The sequence below is a fragment of the Amphiura filiformis genome, chromosome 19, assembly GCF_039555335.1.
Source record: "Amphiura filiformis chromosome 19, Afil_fr2py, whole genome shotgun sequence".
Lineage (NCBI taxonomy): Eukaryota > Metazoa > Echinodermata > Ophiuroidea > Amphilepidida > Amphiuridae > Amphiura > Amphiura filiformis.
In genome coordinates, this window is record NC_092646.1 from 13,499,076 (window position 1) to 13,518,891 (window position 19,816).

Sequence of the window (19,816 nt, forward strand, 5' to 3'; positions counted from 1 at the left end):
GTTCACCTTTTCATTGTATAAAGCGTTAGGTGTATGCTTATAATTCCTAATATTCTTGAAAACATATATCCTACTCGTTCTTATACAATGTGTAAATTGATTCATACTCATTTGATAAATAAAATACAGAAACTGACCTAAACTTCATTTTCAAAAATAAACTAGCATAAATTGACTAAGATCATATTGATCGCGTTATAAAAATAAAAACAAATATTTTCTGGTTGAGCTAGCATTTTCCTGACACCCTGTGGTCTACATTACACGAAAAAAGCGTTAATGGGAATATTCCATTTGTTTTAGGTTGATTAGTATTGCGATAGTGAAAGCATCCTAGTGGTATTCGTAGGTAACATTGGGTTTTAATATCACATTTACTATCACACGTCCTGGATTTATTTTTCAAGATTAGTAATGGCACTTTTGGTTGCTATAAGGCCAATATGTCATCAATCAATGGGAAAAAGGAAACAATTGTGGAGACATTTTTATTTCGGACTTTTATTTTTGGCCCGTGGACACTTTTGGTTGGATTCAACCATATATTAGCACTCGGCGGCCCAGTCACTACCAGCCGCTGTGATTTGAGGTAACTCATTGCTTCCCCTCTCCAGATACCGGAACTTCAAGGTCGCTCATACCCCAGCCCTTAATGCAATTGATTTGTTTGAAGGGATCTTCTTCCATGTTTTAGTTAGTCTTATGCCCAGTCGGTTCGAGTTCTCTCTTCAAAAATGAATTCTCAGGCCGACTTGGAACAAGACTAATTCTCTTATAGTTAGTCAAAGAAGTGACGTTTAGTGACGATCAGCCTGAAAAAGAAATGTACTTTCATTCTGAGGTGTTGATATTCCAGCAATTAATATGAACGATATCTCCGAGTAGCTACCACAGTCCTTTTAGAGTGAATTTTTACCAGTTACCACCCCTAAAAAAGAATTGTCCCTCATTCCACTCGTTTTCATCAAGAGAATACAAATAACGCAAAATTCAACATATTGTGTTAGTAAGCATTTTTAGGATTATTTAAATTGGACATGTCATTTTTCTGTTAAATTTTCAAACAAAAATATTTAATTTAAGTTACAAATAAAATACAAATTTATATACACTGACAAAAGTGACTGGGCTACCTTTTTAGTAATAATACTGCTATCAATTTGTGATTTGGGCAATAGTTCATACGGATTTCTCCTGATACACAGCTTCAGATTGTTCAAATATCTTTTACAGAATCATAAAACAGAGCATCAGAGCAGCTGTGAAAAGAATTAATTTACGATTAAGTCTGTCATTTGAGTCAGTAAGAGAAGATCGTGTTTACTTATCTGGCGTCGTTGATTTATGATGCCATGTATCATCGATGAAACACTAGCTTTAATCGTTTACATTTTGTGGTGGAACACTTCTTGTTAATATCAACAATCAATTTGGATTGCAGGGATCAGAGCAAAGGTTTATATATTAAAATTTAAAATCCAGAAATTCATCATAGATTTTGCTATTAATTAAATGAATGATAATGATTAATATTAAAATTATTCCAAGATTTAAACACTGTTTTGTTCCTTGGTGTAGATTTCAATTTGCAATAACAGAAAATCACCTTCTTTTTGTGTACTTGTTTGCTTATTTTCTACATTCTCACAAGGTTGATTGTAAGTTCGTGTAATTAAAGAAACCCCGTAGTTATTCAAAATGGGCTATTCCAGTTGAAATCCACACTACCCCTGTGGAAGATTTTGGAAATAATTTCCATAGTGGGAGTATGTTTTTCAAATGTAATTGGTCAGGGTTAATCATTTTAAAACTCACAGTGCCCCTGTATTATGGCTTTTAGCTTCATCTTCCACAACTGGATTAAGTATTTCAAATGGAAGCTGACCAAATTATTGTTTATTCTATTCGAAACTCACATTCCCTCTGTGGAATACATTAGCTAAATCTTCCACAGGGGTAGTGTAGATTTTAAATGGAATAGACCAATCAATTTTTTTTAGACATAATTGTATTATCTGTAAATAATGTGTAATTAAGTTGTTGTTTTATGAAAAGTAGCCGTGTTCAGTACTTTGCCGCCAAAACTGCCCGCGAAAAAACGGCTCATCGTACGGAATTGATGCTGGTCACGTAATCACGTGTTAACGGGCCATTTAAAATCTTCATTGACCAAATACCGCAAGAAGCTACAAGAGTCATCTTTTTAATAATAGTGTCGAATAACCGCCAAATTTGGAGTAGGGCTCGCGCTCATACACTAGGATCCACAACATGTTCATCTATCACGGCACAGTTCTTTAACCCCAATACATTTGCACATTCATTGAATGACTTTTGAAAATTTGAGTACTAAAACTCATACCCTGCATCATGAGGTCAAACTTTGCACTCATATTGTTTAATTGAGGTTATTGAATTATGCCATTGGGATGAGGCTATTGTGGTCCATAGTGATACCCGGGGCTTATACGAATAGCATTGCTAAGTAGTGATGCATTTAATGTAGATGACACTAAAGCGAGCGACATGTCATAAAAATATAAAAACATGTCATGTGCTGAAATGAGAACGCCCTAAAACTAATCTAACTTTGGATTTTGACATTCGTTGAAGAAGTATAAAATGTCCCCTCACACGTGTGATATCAACATAATGAAGATAACATATAAGTGTTAGCATAAAGGAAAAGCTAGGAAAAAACTTGCGTAAATGAAGATATGGAATTGAGGAATGATGCAGATACAAATACGAACAGTCGACTCTGGAGATAGCCATAACACTTTTTGGCAAAATGTTTTGTCAACACTTAATATGTTAGAATGTTTTGCATTAAGTTTTTAAAAATGTTTTCCGAGTAAAACATTTTATACCCTTTAGATAATCCGACATTCAAATATTTTCTGTAAAACTGTGGGGATTTAAATTGTCGTCTTACTAAAGGATAATACCAATTGAGGTTATTTTTAACTGTTGCGATTTGGTAGTTCACAGCATCTTGCGAATGGTAGTGAGCTTTGTCAAAAATTGCATTGATCATTTCATAGCGAGTGTGTAGAAGAATTTAAATATCACAGATATACTTTTGTAGGTCCTGTGGTTCTTGAATTATGTTGTAAAGAGGGCTGAAACAACAAGACTTTTGTAAAACGTACATAACTCATTAACAAGTTCAAGTATATGATTTGTAGAATGAACGTTTGCAAAACATCAAAGTGTTATTTTTCAATAATATATTGATTTAGATAATTTAATTTTTTATCCCTTATGAGATATTTTCCTGATGCACTAAAAACATGATGAAGCTCAAACACATGCACTTTGTACTCAATTTAGCGAAAACATAACCTAGACTTCTGTCTTCATGTGCAATCTGTGAGTTTTGTGAGTCTAATGTGGATAGAAAAACGGTTGTGGGTTATTGATTTTGTGACATTTATTTCAAATTTCTATTAGGATTAGAATAGTATTTTCATATATATTTAGCCATCGGTTAAATAATGCATGTTTTGCAATTAACCATGCAGAAGTTCCCAATTGTAAGGACGCGCTTAAATTATCATGTCATATAGCAAAATAATGTGGATTTTGTTCCGTTTAGGGTTTCAATATGTAACCAAATCGAAACTCAACTTTGTCACCATTTTAATCAGAGTAACGTTCAACGTGGTCGACATTAAATATACCAGTAAAAGTTTGTAGAATGACATGTTTTTTATTCTGTCCTCTATAATACATCATCCCTTAACCCCATGAGTACAACATGCTGATTGGCTATTAGAAGGCCAGTATGATTTATTAGGCCAAGCACCACCATGATAAGATTGAGCTTAAATATTTACAAGGTGTGTTTTAAAAGGGCATTTCATGATCCACAGCCTCATCCCCCCACTTTTCTAAAAAGAGGTTGAGATTTTTATATCTGCTGGATACCTCTGGCTACATAATGTTTATGTACCAAAAATTTCTTGCAGATTAATTCGTTTGGCAAAAATATCGTCAAATTTGAATTTCGTTCTGGTATACCAGAACGAAATTACAACAGTGTCCTATGGAGCATGTAATAGATATATCATGCATAACTCGCAAACGCAAAATCGGAATCAACTGAAATTTGGGGAATAAGCTTTTTTCGTGGATATCTGCTGAAAAATGTCATAAAAAGAGGATGCTAGGATCAAGAAATCCTCCTTTAATTGGTCACTTTATCAACACTGTAAACAATGCAGTAGTTTTCATCAGGGATTAAATGGATGCACAAAATTATACTTAACCAGCATGTTATTTTGACTGGATATTCACATCAAATCAGTACTATTTTACCAGCATTATTTTGCTGAAAAAGGAGTAAAATCTTATGAAACCATTTCACCGTGGGTAATATCGAATATTGTTTAATTTAAATAAACGATTCGTTAAGTGGCCTTGAGAATTACCATTAGACATGTTAGAAGACCATTAAGTGATAGATGATAATAAATAAATAAATAAATAAATTTTTTGATTTATAAAGCGCCTTTCTCCAGATCTTAAAGGACTCAAAGCGCTGTAATTTTGCTGCAACGGTGAATCATCACAATCAGGTCACATCAACTAGGTTGCTGCCGAACGGCGCACACCTATCCGCATTTAGATTGTAACATCCACCAATTATCTGTGCAGCTCCCCAAATTCCATTGGGTGAAGGAAGTTTTGATAACCAAACAACTAATCACCGATTTTTGAGATACAGGAGGAAACCGGAGATCCCGGAGAAAACCTGCGAGAGCGAGCATGGAATCGGGATAAACCAAGTGCACATGAGTCCTTGGGCCGCGCCGGGGCTTGAACCCGGGACCTCAGTGGTGCAAAGCGAGGGAACTACCGCTGCGCTAACTCGCCCTCCCATGATGGACCATACATACACAAGAATGGAACAACCTAAGCGTAAAGGTCACCTCTCCAGATTTCTTGAACTGAACAAGCACATCTATACCATTTTTCACCCCGATGTGGCAGTGACGTCAGTGCGCATTTCATTAGGCGAAGCTTCAAGTAGCTAGCGGACGCTCAAAGCGCTGGCGTACGCACACACGCGTTTAAAGACGCCGCATAGATACGCGCGAGAAACAGCTGCCTCAACGCGTTGACGTCACTGCCACATCAGGGTGAAACATATTATAGTCCTATATTGACCCTTTGCACGGTCATCTCAAAAGGAAGTTATACCCACAAAGTGCTTGTTGTGTATGCGTACGACTGTCAAACGCGTGCTTTAATTACCGAGTACGCTTTGCAAAAGCCTTCTGACGCGTTGTTAGAAAATTGCGAGAAATAAAAATGCACTTTTTGCCCATGAGTTTTGCAGGGAGAACCTCACTTTGGTATTAAGTTGGTGTGGCGTTTCTGTGCAACGGGCGAATAGCCCTTGGCTATAACAAAGTAGTATACGGGTCATTTCAGGAACAAGAAAAGAAATCTTTTGGGAACCAAACCTGTCAAGAAATGTAACGTTTAATGATAAGATTAATGATAAGATATTGAATATCTTGTCATATTTGGTTTTTAACCCCATTAGAACTACCTGCCTATTTGTCAAAAAGGAGTTTTCATTATCAATTGGACCAATCGGCAACATTGTTAGAATAATTTCACCACGCAAAAAAGTGGGGTGAATTATTTGCAAAACTCCATTCTGATTGGTGATTAAAGAGAAGATAATCATGTAATTGACCAATCAGAGGCAATGTTAGATCGGCAGGTATAGTGCTCAGCGGGTAAACAAATTCAACTAATATTAAACTGAGTCAGCTTCAGCACGTAACAGAATTTCTTCCATAGAGGTGTACATCTCATTCGACAAATGCCCAGTATTATGTTCCGATACGATTTTAATCAGTTCTTTGGTTTGCTGCTCTTTATTTTTACTATTCGATCTATTGTTGAAAGAAATCACCGGGAATTTCTGTAAGATATCTTTCATGTAGGAGGGTGTGTTTTCTGTGAAGTCTTCTAGAGTTTCGTTTTCATGTTCCAAGTCGTCTTTACCGGTTAACACCACAATTATGTATCTGAAACAATAACAAACAAATGAACAAATACATTAATTGATCAATTAATTAATTAACTGATGAATTCGATCTTTTTTCACACTAAAGGAACCAACCCAACATCGTTACCCTAATTCTGATATGCTTCATTCGCTACATCACTTCATTTCAAAAATGTTGGGTAATATTACCCAATGTTGCCAAATAATTCTAAACTAATGGGCATAAATTAAACCAAGAATTGGCTTCACTTAACCAAATATTAGATTAATAATAACCAAAATTTGTTACATTTTGGCCCAATAATTTAGAATATTGATATCTGAATCAATGCCGGACAAAGCCAGGTTTATTAAATCGTGCAAAATATAAGAATACACAATGTATTGCTACTGCACACATATTTTTTTTTTTTTTTTATTTATTTTTTTTTTTTTGGTCTTTTCTTGTTTTTTGTTTTTGTTTTTCTAAAATGAAATATACTTTCTTGGCACAGAAGTAAAAAATCTGCATACTTATGTCGATGAAAAGGGCAACATTACGTAAGTTCTGTGACCTAAACTAAGCATAAAATATTATAGAATAAAATTACCTGTTAGCTTCTGCTCCAAATGTGTTCTCGATTAGTCTCGTTACCCGTGTTAAACGATTGGAAAGCCGCGTCATTCTAATAACCAAAAGTATAGCATGTGGTCCTGGGGATGAGAGTAGTAGACACTTTGCTATTTCTCGAGTTATCTTTTTCTGATACTCTTCACTGGGTAATACCTCATCGAGTAGCCCTGGTGTATCGACAACTAAGATTGTTTGTCCATTAACGACGGACTTTCCGTAATGACATTGCTCGTCACCTGACGTTCCCATTGGATGCTCATCGAAAGCTCGTCTCCCAAGAATTGTGTTGCCAGTTGCACTTTTACCTCCACCTTGAGGACCGACCATAACGAGACGTAGTTCTGAAAGTCAAAAACCAAACTGATTACTTTTATTTTGTTCTATATCACGGAATATATCTAACTAAAATAGGCTAAGAATCAACGGATATATTACTTTTCCCAGTATTTACCTACTTGAGTATGGATGACTTATTTGGGTAACTTGGACCACTATAACCAATAAGTGATGATAATAATCAAGGCCTTTAATATAGGATACATAAAGATACATAAAGATAAACATTTATTGTAATATGCGTATAGTATACTCTGGAATACTTTTGATATGATCTGATCAGATTAAAATCTGACCAGATCTTATCAGAAGTATTTAAAAAACGGAGGAGTATTTATGGGCACTGGTATGAACGTTTGGACAGACAGTTTTGGGACATGTGTATTGTATCGCGAATTTCAAAAAATCTAAATTATTTGATATCAGAAGGACATTCTTCGTATTCAGAATGCAATTCGATATTTCTGATGTGCTCTTATTTCCACAAAAATACTGTCCAAACGTTCATACCCCACCCCTTAATACTAATTGCACCTTAATATTGGTTCACTCATACTATTATTACTAATTAATACGGGGGGGGGGGGGTAAAGCAAAGTTTTTCCTATCACCCCGAACCCAGTGATATGCACTATCAACCACAAAACTCTAGGTAATCCGTATCTTATCTTCCAGAGTTATTCTGCTAAATAGTTCTGCAGAGTACCATATCAACATCATTATTATTTTATTTCATACTATAATTGTGATTTTGTTATTATTGTTATTATATCATTATTATTATTATTATCATTATCATTATTATACATATACAGATAGTAATAACATAAAAGACTTAGTACCTGTAGATACATCGGTAACGTCACAGGAACTGGATTTCTCAGCCATTTTTAACTTTGTAATTTGGAACCTTTAAAGAAAAGTACAAGTTATGCTATTAATGACACACTTAATTTTCATAATCATTTAAAGGGTTTCTCTTTCTTTTATACATAAAGTAATGTTTCTCTCCCTACCATGTACACTAAGGTAAAGTCTATTAATTATGTCCTTTGCCGCAATATTTACGGAATCGAAAAAACAATAGGTCAAGGTATTGTTTATTGCATTAATTTACGAGAGTGTTCTTATATCCTTATCATCAACGAAGCTTTTTTTTTTTTTTTTTTTTTTTTGGTTTATGAAAATTATGTAAATGAGCATTTTAAAAAGCAATTAATAAATTTTTAATTAAATAAAATTTTGTATCTAAAAGGCATTAAATCCAATAGCTGTCTTGTGTCACATTTTTCTGGTATATTTTTACATTTTTAAAGTGTAAATGACATTTAACGATTGGAATGGATATGTTTGTAACTCTAGCTTATTCTCTAACTATTTTCAATATCATTTTGTCCCCTAAAATTCTCCAATGCCAGGTTTAAAAATGGCTGCCATTGGACTTAATGCCTTTTGGAATAAAAGAAATTCTCTTATATTTATTTTTTCTATTCTACTGCTCTAATGTTATTAGATTGGGTTACTGCTACTCTTACATGCCTTAGGGATATCTTCAAATAAAAAATTCCACAAAGCAGCCTTTGGACTGTTGGAACTAAACTCTCCCAATTTTTTTTTGGTGAGTTATTCCTGATGAGAACAGGGAAGGGACCATTTGTGATTTCATATCATACGATTTTCTTGCACTAAGCAGGACAATCGGCTTGTACATACAACTTTTTTTTCATGGCTTTAATTTACGTTTGGAATTCAAATTAATGCTGAAGATATCTATATATAATTCTTTTTGATAACCGTTTTTGCACAGTGGCCGTTAACGATTTTCTGCTGTATACCCAGCAGAAACAAATGTTTTACATAAAACGTTGTCGGGTTATATAAAGGGTATTTAATAACATTCAAAAAACACTTTTGAATACTTGCTGCAAAATATTTTGCAAAATTGTCTGCAAATATATTTTGTAACAACACTTTGATAACATTTTTATTATGTTGTTGAAGTGTTTTTTCATATAAAAGTTTTTAAAAGGTTATCATGACCTTTAAACAACCCTACATTTAAAAACGTTTTGACCAAAATCAAAATGCGTCCAATAACTCGTTCATAACGTTTTAAAAACATTTTTGTGTTTGCTGGATATCCTTATTGGATTTGCAAAAAGGCCGTGTGTAGTACATATGGCTTTTTTTGAAGAAAAAACATAAACGAGTTAAAGGAATCTTATTAAAGGTCGTATGTGGTGCATACGACTTACTTGAACACTGGAATGCCATTTATCTTCAAAAGTAATTCATTGTATTGAAATGTACCTTTTGCAAATTCAAATAAAACGTCTTTTCTGTTTTATGCCCTGACATGTTTGTTATTATCTGACTATTAAATCCTGTGTAAGTGTACGACTATATTGAACTCACCCGGCGATATATTCTTATATGTCTTTACTGTAAAAATGTAAGTTACATGGAACATATTGAAAATATGTTGCCTTCAAACCTAAAAGTCATTCAAGAAATAGAATATTACATACCTGTTCAAATTATTCCCAACAATATGCGGTAAAAGATAACGAAGAACATCAATAAAAATGGAACACTTTCCTCAGTTAATAGAAAATACATCCGCCATCTTGTAATGATTTATGTGGCTACTCTGCCGATGAGGGCACCTGCATGAGTACTGTAGCGGTAACAAACCCGTTGCATGCACAGCTGCGCCTTTATTGTTCTCTTTGATTGTGTACCTTTGAATGAGACCACTTGTCTAAATATCAAATCTGTACATGTACCCGCAAAATATCTTACGGGTACATTAGCCTTTTGAAATTACTGGTTTAAATTCGGGTTTTTGTTTTGGTCGCGTGGTTTTCATTGTCGTAGGTCGAGTTCTAAATTTGATGTCTACCCTGCCCATTACGTAATTCTTTCTTTCTGTCTTTCATTACGTAATCACCAGCTTTTAAACATTGTTAACTCTAATCTCTTGAGTTTTAAGTTCTGGACAATAGATATACCAAAACTAAGAACTTGAAAATGCCCAATGTTAATGACAGTTTTTATGATATGTTCTCTTGCTACATACGTGTAGGTTAAGATTTCATTGAAACCAGTTTTATCTAATTAAAGTATAATGAGTAGGATTATGATTTAATCTTTCCCTGGAGAAGTCCAGGGGGCTTTCTAGGGAAAGATTAAATCCTACTCTTGTTTACCGATCTAAGGTCCCAAGTAATTTCAAATATTGAATTTTCTTTTCCACGATAGAACGGAGCATTGCATTTGCTTCATTGTCTTAAACAATCTTAAACAATGCAAGTCTAACTTCGCGAAAACGCCGCCATTATTCACAAGAAGTTTTCCTTTTATGCAACCACCACACGGTGGGTATAAATAATATTGTTGTAAAAGCCATCATTCCTCCACTCGCATAGAACAGCACACCATAGTCAGACGTAATATCGATCAACCAACCTGAAATGAAATAAGGTAAAGTAAACTGTAGTAATTATAACGATCACTAAATATTGATAATTAAACAATTAAACAATTAATAAAATAATAACAATACAAAGCGCATACAAGTCAATCTCAAAGCGCTTCACATTCTATACAGCTGACCAGGAGGAGGAGCCACAGCATTAATCCGTAGTCCACTTGCCCATTTTGCATACTCACATTACAAGGTGTTGTCTAAGCTTTTTGGAGCGTCGAATACCGAGCTACCTCGGTATACCATTAAAATACATCTGTCAGCAGCAGGATTAGTGCCCCTGTTAAATCAATAACATTCAGCAGAAACCATATGCTACCAAGAGGCCGCGGGGCATATAGCGGGGTATCCAATTTCGTTTGCATCACAAGTCCTGACTGCTTTGCTTACTGTAATATCACCGACCTTGTTGCAAGGGCCAATCAGAGCCAATATACTGCGCATGCTGAAATCCTCCGGTAATTAAAAATTCCTTTAAAAAGGAAAAGGGCAAACAAAGGATTGGGTGTAACTTTATGGGTGTACGCTAGTAATTAGTGTGAATGTGAATCAATGTGAAATGTGTTTCTTTATTATACGATATTCTCTGTAGATATAATTTGTCTATTTGTATGTGACTGCTAATGTCAATATGAGGCCGTCGTAGTTCGTACGGGACTCAAACTCGGTGGGTGGATGTAGTTTTCTTTTGTTATTCTTATCAGTTATTATTTACTGAGTAGTCCTACGTGCATGGGGTGGGTGTTAGATGAAAGTAGTCCTACGGAGGACCTTTTTTATACTTTGGTGCATGTAACCCTACAGGGGGCCCATTTTCCTTATTAACTGAAGTCCTGCGTGTGTGGGGTGGTTGGGTGTTAGATGAAAGTAGTCCTACGGGGGGACCTTTTTATACTTTGTTGCATGTAGTCCTACAGGGGCCAGTTTTCCTTATTATTATTTATTAAGTAGTCCTACGTGTATGGGGTAGGTGGGTGGGTTTAAGATGAAAGTAGTCCTACGGAGGACCTTTTTTTATACTTTGTTGCATGAAGTCCTACAGTACAGTAGCCCATTTTCCTTATTATTATTTACTGAGTAGTCCTACGTGTATAGGGTGGGTAGGTGGGTGTTACATGAAAGTAGTTCTACGGAGGACCTTTTTTATATTTTGTTGCATGTAATCCTGCAGGGGCCCATATCCTTATTACTGTAGTCCTACGTGTATGGGGTGGGGTGGGTGTTTGGGTGTTGGATGAAAGTAGTCCTACGGGGACCTTTTTATACTTTGTTGCATGTAGTCCTACAGGGGCCAATTTTTCTTATTATTTACTAAGTAGTCCTACGTGTATGGGGTGGGGTGGCTGGGTGTTAGATGAAAGTAGTCCTACGGGGGACTTTTTTATACTTTGTTGCATGTAGTCCTACAGGGGCCATTTTCTTTATTATTTACTGAGTAGTCCTACGTGTTTGGGGTGGAGGGTGGTTGTTAGATGAAAGTAGTCCTATGGAGGACCTTCTTTTATACATTGTTGTATGTACTCCTACATGGGGCCATTTTCCTTATTTACTGTATTACTACGTGTATGGGGTGGGGTGGGTGGGTTTTAGATGAAAGTAGTCCTACGGTCCTACGTTAATTATTATTATTATTATTATTATTATTATTAGTGTTATTATTATTATTAATATAGGTTTTCCCGTCCAATTTCGAACTTTGGTCGTTCAGTTTAGTATAAGTGACATTCCTTTTCGCACGAAATTGAATGAACGCTTACATTCTCGATTTCAATTAAGCGAATGTTCAATCTATTTAATTTAATACGCATTCAAAATTCTAAAAAGTGCACCCAATTTCGCACATTGTGCAGCAAATTTTGCAAATTGTGCAGCCAACTTCACGTAGCCTTTAATTCAGAGCCTATTTGGAAATATATACAAATTAATATTATGCGAAAACAAAATGGAAAAATGTTCAATCGAATTCGCAAAGTGCAGAATCAAATCCTGAAGTTCTTAAATATTTTACAATGGTTCAAATATGAAAATGCTATTTATCGTGTTTACCCAGTGGGCACAGGTTAGGATTTCGCCGTTGAATCAACGTTGACACAACGTCGAAGTTTCAATCTAACCTGATTTCAACCCGATTTCAACCTAAAAGTTAGTTGAAATCAGGTTGAAATATGGGCACATGTATTTTGTGGTATATAGGAAAAGGGTAGCACAATTTTTGAAAGGGCAGCACATATATTGTGTGCTATATAGGAAAAGGGTAGCACAATTTTTGAAAGGGCAGCTCATGTATTGTGTGGTATATTGGAAAAGGGTAGCACAATTTTTTAAAGGGCAGCACATGTATTGTGTGGTATATTGGAAAAGGGTAGCACAATTTTTGAAAGGGCAGCACATGTATTGTGTGGTATATAGGAAAAGGGTAGCACAATTTCTGAAAGGGCAGCACATGTATTGTGTGCTATATAGGAAAAGGGTAGCACAATTGTTGAAAGGGCAGCACATGTATTGTGTGCTATATAGGAAAAGGCTAGCACAATTTTTGAAAGGGCAGCACATGAATTGTGTGGTATATTGGAAAAGGGTAGCACAATTTTTGAAAGGGCAGCAAATGTATTGTGTGGTATATAGGAAAAGGGTAGCACAATTTCTGAAAGGGCAGCACATGTATTGTGTGCTATATAGGAAAAGGGTAGCACAATTGTTGAAAGGGCAGCACATGTATTGTGTGCTATATAGGAAAAACTAGCACAATTTTTGAAAGGGCAGCACATGAATTGTGTGGTATATTGGAAAAGGGTAGCACAATTTTGAAAGGGCAGCACATGTATTGTGTGGTATATAGGAAGAGGGTAGGACAATTGTTGAAAGGGCAGCACATGTATTGTGTGGTATATAGGAAAAGGGTAGCACAATTGTTGAAAGGGCAGCACATGTATTGTGTGGTATATAGGAAAAGGCTAGCACAATTTTTGAAAGGGCAGCACATGAATTGTGTGGTATATTGGAAAAGGGTAGCACAATCTTTGAAAGGGCAGCACAAGTATTGTGTGGTATATAGGAAAAGGGTAGCACAATTTCTGAAAGGGCAGCACATGTATTGTGTGCTATATAGGAAAAGGGTAGCACAATTGTTGAAAGGGCAGCACATGTATTGTGTGCTATATAGGAAAAGGGTAGCACAATTGTTGAAAGGGCAGCACATGTATTGTGTGCTATATAGGAAAAGGCTAGCACAATTTTTGAAAGGGCAGCACATGAATTGTGTGGTATATTGGAAAAGGGTAGCACACTGGTTTGAAAGGGCAGCACATGTATTGTGTGGTATATAGGAAAAGGGTAGCACAATTTTTGAAAGGGCAGCACATATATTGTAAGATATATTGGAAAAGTGTACCACAAATTTTGAAAGGGCAGCACATGTATTGTGTGCTATATAGGAAAAGGGTGGCACAAGTTTTGAAAGGGTAGCACACATTTTGAAAGGGCAGCACATGTATTGTGTGGTATATAGGAAAAGGGTAGCACAATTTTTGAAAGGGCAACACATGTATTGTGTGGTATATAGGAAAACGGTAGCACAAATTTTGAAAGGGCAGCACATGTATTGTGTGCTATATAGGAAAAGGGTAGCACAAGTTTTGAAAAGGTAGCACAAATTTTGAAAGGGCAGCACATGTATTGTTTGGTATATAGGAAAAGGGTAGCACAATTTTTGAAAGGGCAGCACATGTATTTTGTGGTATATAGGAAAAGGGTAGCACAAATTTTGAAAGGGCAGCACATGTATTGTGTGGTATATAGGAAAAGAGTAGCACAAATGTTGAAAGGGCAGCACATGTATTGTGTGGTATATAGGAAAAGGGTAGCACAAATTTTTAAAGGGCAGCACATGTATTGTGTGGTATATTGGAAAAGGGTAGCACAATTTTTGAAAGGGCAGCACATGTATTGTTTGGTATATTGGAAAAGGGTAGCACAACTTTTGAAAGGGCAGCACATGTATTGTGGGGTATATTGGAAAAGGGTAGCACAAATTTTGAAAGGGCAGCACATGTATTGTGTGGTATATTGGAAAAGGGTAGCACAAATTTTTCAAAGGGCAGCACATGTATTGTGTGGTATATTGGAAAGGGTAGCACAATTTTTGAAAGGGCAGCACATGTATTGTGTGGTATATAGGAAAAGGGTAGCACAAATTTTGAAAGGGCAGCACATGTATTGTTTTGAAAGGGTAGCACATATTGTTTGGTATATAGGAAAAGGGTAGCACAGTTTTTGAAAGGGCAGCACATGTATTGTGTGGTATATAGGAAAAGGGTAGCACACATTTTGAAAGGGCAGCACATGTATTGTGTGGTATATTGGAAAAGGTCAGCACATTAGGGCAGCACATGTATTGTGTGGTATATAGGAAAAGGGTAGCACAATTTTTGAAAGGGCAGCACATGTATTGTGTGGTATATTGGAAAAGGGTAGCACAATTTTTGAAAGGGTAGCACATGTGTTGTGTGGTATATAGGAAAAGGGTAGCACAAATTTTGAAAGGGCAGCACATGTATTGTTTGGTATATAGGAAAAGGGTAGCACAATTTTTGAAAGGGCAGCACATGTATTTTGTGGTATATTGGAAAAGGGTAGCACAATTTTTGAAAGGGCAGCACATGTATTGTGTGGTATATTGGAAAAGGTCAGCACATTAGGGCAGCACATGTATTGTGTGGTATATAGGAAAAGGGTAGCACAATTTTTGAAAGGGCAGCACATGTATTGTGTGGTATATTGGAAAAGGGTAGCACAATTTTTGAAAGGGCAGCACATGTATTGTGTGGTATATTGGAAAAGGGTAGCACAATTTTTGAAAGGGTATCACATGTGTTGTGTGGTATATAGGAAAAGGGTAGCACAAATTTTGAAAGGGCAGCACATGTATTGTTTGGTATATAGGAAAAGGGTAGCACAATTTTGAAAGGGCAGCACATGTATTGTGTGGTATATTGGAAAAGGGTAGCACAATTTTGAAAGGGCAGCACATGTATTTTGTGGTATATTGGAAAAGGGTAGCACAATTTTGAAAGGGCAGCACATGTATTGTGTGGTATATTGGAAAAGGTCAGCACATTAGGGCAGCACATGTATTGTGTGGTATATAGGAAAAGGGTAGCACAATTTTTGAAAGGGCAGCACATGTATTGTGTGGTATATTGGAAAAGGGTGGCACAATTTTTGAAAGGGTAGCACATGTGTTGTGTGGTATATAGGAAAAGGGTAGCACAAATTTTGAAAGGGCAGCACATGTATTGTTTGGTATATAGGAAAAGGGTAGCACAATTTTTGAAAGGGCAGCACATGTATTGTGTGGTATATTGGAAAAGGGTAGCACAATTTTTGAAAGGGCAGCACATGTATTTTGTGGTATATTGGAAAAGGGTAGCACAATTTTTGAAAGGGCAGCACATGTATTGTGTGGTATATTGGAAAAGGTCAGCACATTAGGGCAGCACATGTATTGTGTGGTATATAGGAAAAGGGTAGCACAAATTTTGAAAGGGCAGCACATGTATTGTTTGGTATATAGGAAAAGGGTAGCACAATTTTTGAAAGGGCAGCACATGTATTGTGTGGTATATTGGAAAAGGGTAGCACAATTTTTGAAAGGGCAGCACATGTATTTTGTGGTATATTGGAAAAGGGTAGCACAATTTTGAAAGGGCAGCACATGTATTGTGTGGTATATTGGAAAAGGTCAGCACATTAGGGCAGCACATGTATTGTGTGGTATATAGGAAAAGGGTAGCACAATTTTTTAAAGGGCAGCACATGTATTGTGTGGTATATTGGAAAAGGGTAGCACAATTTTTGAAAGGGTAGCACATGTGTTGTGTGGTATATAGGAAAAGGGTAGCACAAATTTTGAAAGGGCAGCACATGTATTGTTTGGTATATAGGAAAAGGGTAGCACAATTTTTGAAAGGGCAGCACATGTATTGTGTTGTATATTGGAAAAGGGTAGCACAATTTTTGAAAGGGCAGCACATGTATTTTGTGGTATATTGGAAAAGGGTAGCACAATTTTTGAAAGGGCAGCACATGTATTGTGTGGTATATAGGAAAAGGGTAGCACAATTTTTGAAAGGGCAGCACATGTATTTTGTGGTATATTGGAAAAGGGTAGCACAATTTTTGAAAGGGCAGCACATGTATTGTGTGGTATATTGGAAAAGGTCAGCACATTAGGGCAGCACATGTATTGTGTGGTATATAGGAAAAGGGTAGCACAATTTTTGAAAGGGCAGCACATGTATTGTGTGGTATATTGGAAAAGGGTAGCACAATTTTTGAAAGGGCAGCACATGTATTGTGTGGTATATTGGAAAAGGATAGCACAATTTTTGAAAGGGTAGCACATGTGTTGTGTGGTATATAGGAAAAGGGTAGCCCAAATTTTGAAAGGGCAGCACATGTATTGTTTGGTATATAGGAAAAGGGTAGCACAATTTTTGAAAGGGCAGCACATGTATTGTGTGATATATATGAAAAGGGTAGCACAAATTTTGAAAGGGCAGCACATGTATTGTGTGGTATATAGGAAAAGAGTAGCACAAATTTTGAAAGGGCAGCATATGTATTGTGTGGTATATAGGAAAAGGGTAGCACAAATTTTGAAAGGGCAGCACATATATTGTGTGATATATTGGAAAAGGGTAGCACAAATTTTGAAAGGGCAGCACATGTATTGTGTGCTATATAGGAAAAGGGTAGCACAAGTTTTGAAAAGGTAGCACAAATTTTGAAAGGGCAGCACATGTATTGTGTGGTATATAGGAAAAGGTAGCACAAATTTTGAAAGGGCAGCACATGTATTGTGTGGTATATTGGAAAAGGGTAGCACAATTTTGAAAGGGCAGCACATGTATTGTTTGGTATATTGGAAAAGGGTAGCACAATTTTTGAAAGGGCAGCACATGTATTGTGTGGTATATTGGAAAAGGGTAGCACACATTTTGAAAGGGCAGCACATGTATTGTGTGATATATTGGAAAAGGGTAGCACAATTTTGAAAGGGCAGCACATGTATTGTGTGGTATATTGGAAAAGGGTAGCACAATTTTGATAGGGCAGCACATGTATTGTGTGATATATTGGAAAAGGGTAGCTCAATTTTGAATGGGCAGCACATGTATTGTGTGGTATATTGGAAAAGGTTAGCACATTAGGGCAGCACATGTGTTGTGTGGTATATAGGAAAAGGGTAGCACAAATTTTGAAAGGGCAGCACATGTATTGTGTGGCATATAGGAAAAGGGTAGCACAAATTTTGAAAGGGCAGCACATGTATTGTGTGGTATATTGGAAAAGGGTAGCACAATTTTTGAAAGGGCAGCACATGTATTGTGTGGTATATTGGAAAAGGGTAGCACAATTTTTGATAGGGCAGCACATGTATTGTGTGATATATTGGAAAAGGGTAGGACAGTTTTTGAAAGGGCAGCACATGTATTGTGTGGTATATTGGAAAAGGGTAGCACAATTTTTGAAAGGGCAGCACATGTATTGTGTGGTATATTGGAAAAGGGTAGCACAATTTTTGAAAGGGCAGCCCAATTTGGTATGGTAGCAAATGTATAGCATGTGACAAGGGTAGCACAAATTGTTTAAGGGCAGCACATGTAAAGTATGGTATATACGGACAAGGGTAGCACACGTACATGTAGCGTGCTATATTGGAAAAGGTTACCACAAAAATTTCAAGGGTAGCACAGATTTTTTTAAGGGTAGCACACGTATAGTGTGCTATAATATTGGCAATTGTAGCAAAAATGTGACGTGTCATGTCAAAAGGAGACACTTTTGGGCAGGATCGTAAATGGAGAAATAGCCAAAAATCTGCCGGTGGGTGATTTTTTCACAATTTAGGTTTGTTACGAATTTGTGATGTTATTAATGTTAAAAATATTGTCTGATAGTTTCAGACCGGAATATAACTGGCATCTTGTATTTTTTGAGACATTTTTCAAGTTAATTCCAACTCTCAACATTGTCAATAATATTTTTAAAGGCCGATATCTCAATTTCCAATTTTATAATACCATAACTTCCGAACTCAATATCTTCGCTTAGGAATGTCCGATTTCATTGGGGAAAACGGCGTTGTAGAGCACAATATCTCTATATTTAAGATATGTAAAAACCTCAAAATTCATAACCTGCCCAAAAGTGTCTCCTTTTGACATGACACGTCACAAATGGTTGATGGGCAGCACATATGCATAATGGTATATAGGTCAAGTGTGTCAAAAAGATTATTAATGGGCAGCACATGCATAGCTTGGTATATTGGACAAGGGTAGCACATTTTTTGATAGGGCAGCGCATGTGTTGCGTGGTATACTTGAAAATGTTAGCACATAAGGTTGTACCCTTTTTGGACTCGTAATTTACTAAAAATGTGAAACGGTACCCTAAACAAGTTGATCAGTTTCAGAAAACTACCCTTTTCTTGATAATCAGTGTTTTTAGACCCTAAATGCGTCACTCGCGTAACTTGCCTTGCCTAAAAAAACCACCCCATATTCCTTGTTTTTGTTCACGCATGCGTACAGTTTATGTGAGTGGCTCCCGGTCAAATTTGATCAAATCCTCCTGAAAACCATACCAATGTATTGCTCTCGTCAAATGGATTCAGAAAAACTATAGTTCGACATATCTCCGATGTACATTTTTTGAGTTATAGGGGAAAAGGTCAAATGTCAAAATTGGGGGGGGGCAAAATTTCTATGATAAAAAATTGTCTCATATTGATCTGCTTGCAAAAGTATTAAATAAAAAGGAATATCTATCTGTTTCCACCCGTTTTTGAATGGTCTTTTATAAAGGCCAAGAAATTCCAATGTGTCGATGACGGGGCAATAAAATTGGTTATTCTGATATAATAATTCTATATGGAAATGAGGCCATCCTAATGCCGCTGCGCTGTGTTGAAATTCTGCATACTTTTTAATAGAATATTATATTATTAATTTCTTTCATACAGGTTCCTTGCTTCGTCGTAAGGCCAAACAATTGTTTGACTGGCGTAACCCCGACCGACCCTAAAATTAGGCCCGACCTACCTATTTTTTTATGTTCCGCTAATCAAACATTTTTTTAGGCCTAAGATATTGAGATATTAAGCAACGTGCTTGGTCAGTTTTATCTTTTATTTGGAATCCAGATATTCTTTATTTAAACACCAGTTAAGAAATTAAATGAAACTTCGACGTACGACAGAGAGTATATTTAGCTGACCATGTAGGCCTACCAATATTACCCATAGGGAGATTAAATACTGGAAAAAGCACACTCTTGGAAACCCGTA

The 19,816-nt window shown here is 36.2% G+C and overlaps 1 protein-coding gene across 1 annotated transcript; it reads right to left on the reverse strand.

Annotated features, from left to right (window-relative positions):
• Positions 1-4,888: 4,888 nt before the first annotated feature.
• LOC140140944 (GTPase IMAP family member 4-like) lies at positions 4,889-9,733 on the reverse strand. Its single transcript, XM_072162707.1, has 4 exons — positions 9,506-9,733; positions 7,820-7,887; positions 6,619-6,982; positions 4,889-6,047 (listed from the first exon to the last, which is right to left on the reverse strand). The coding sequence occupies exons 2-4, from the start codon at positions 7,863-7,865 to the stop codon at positions 5,774-5,776; spliced, it is 684 nt and encodes a 227-aa protein (XP_072018808.1). The 5' UTR covers positions 7,866-7,887; positions 9,506-9,733; the 3' UTR covers positions 4,889-5,773.
• Positions 9,734-19,816: the final 10,083 nt, after the last annotated feature.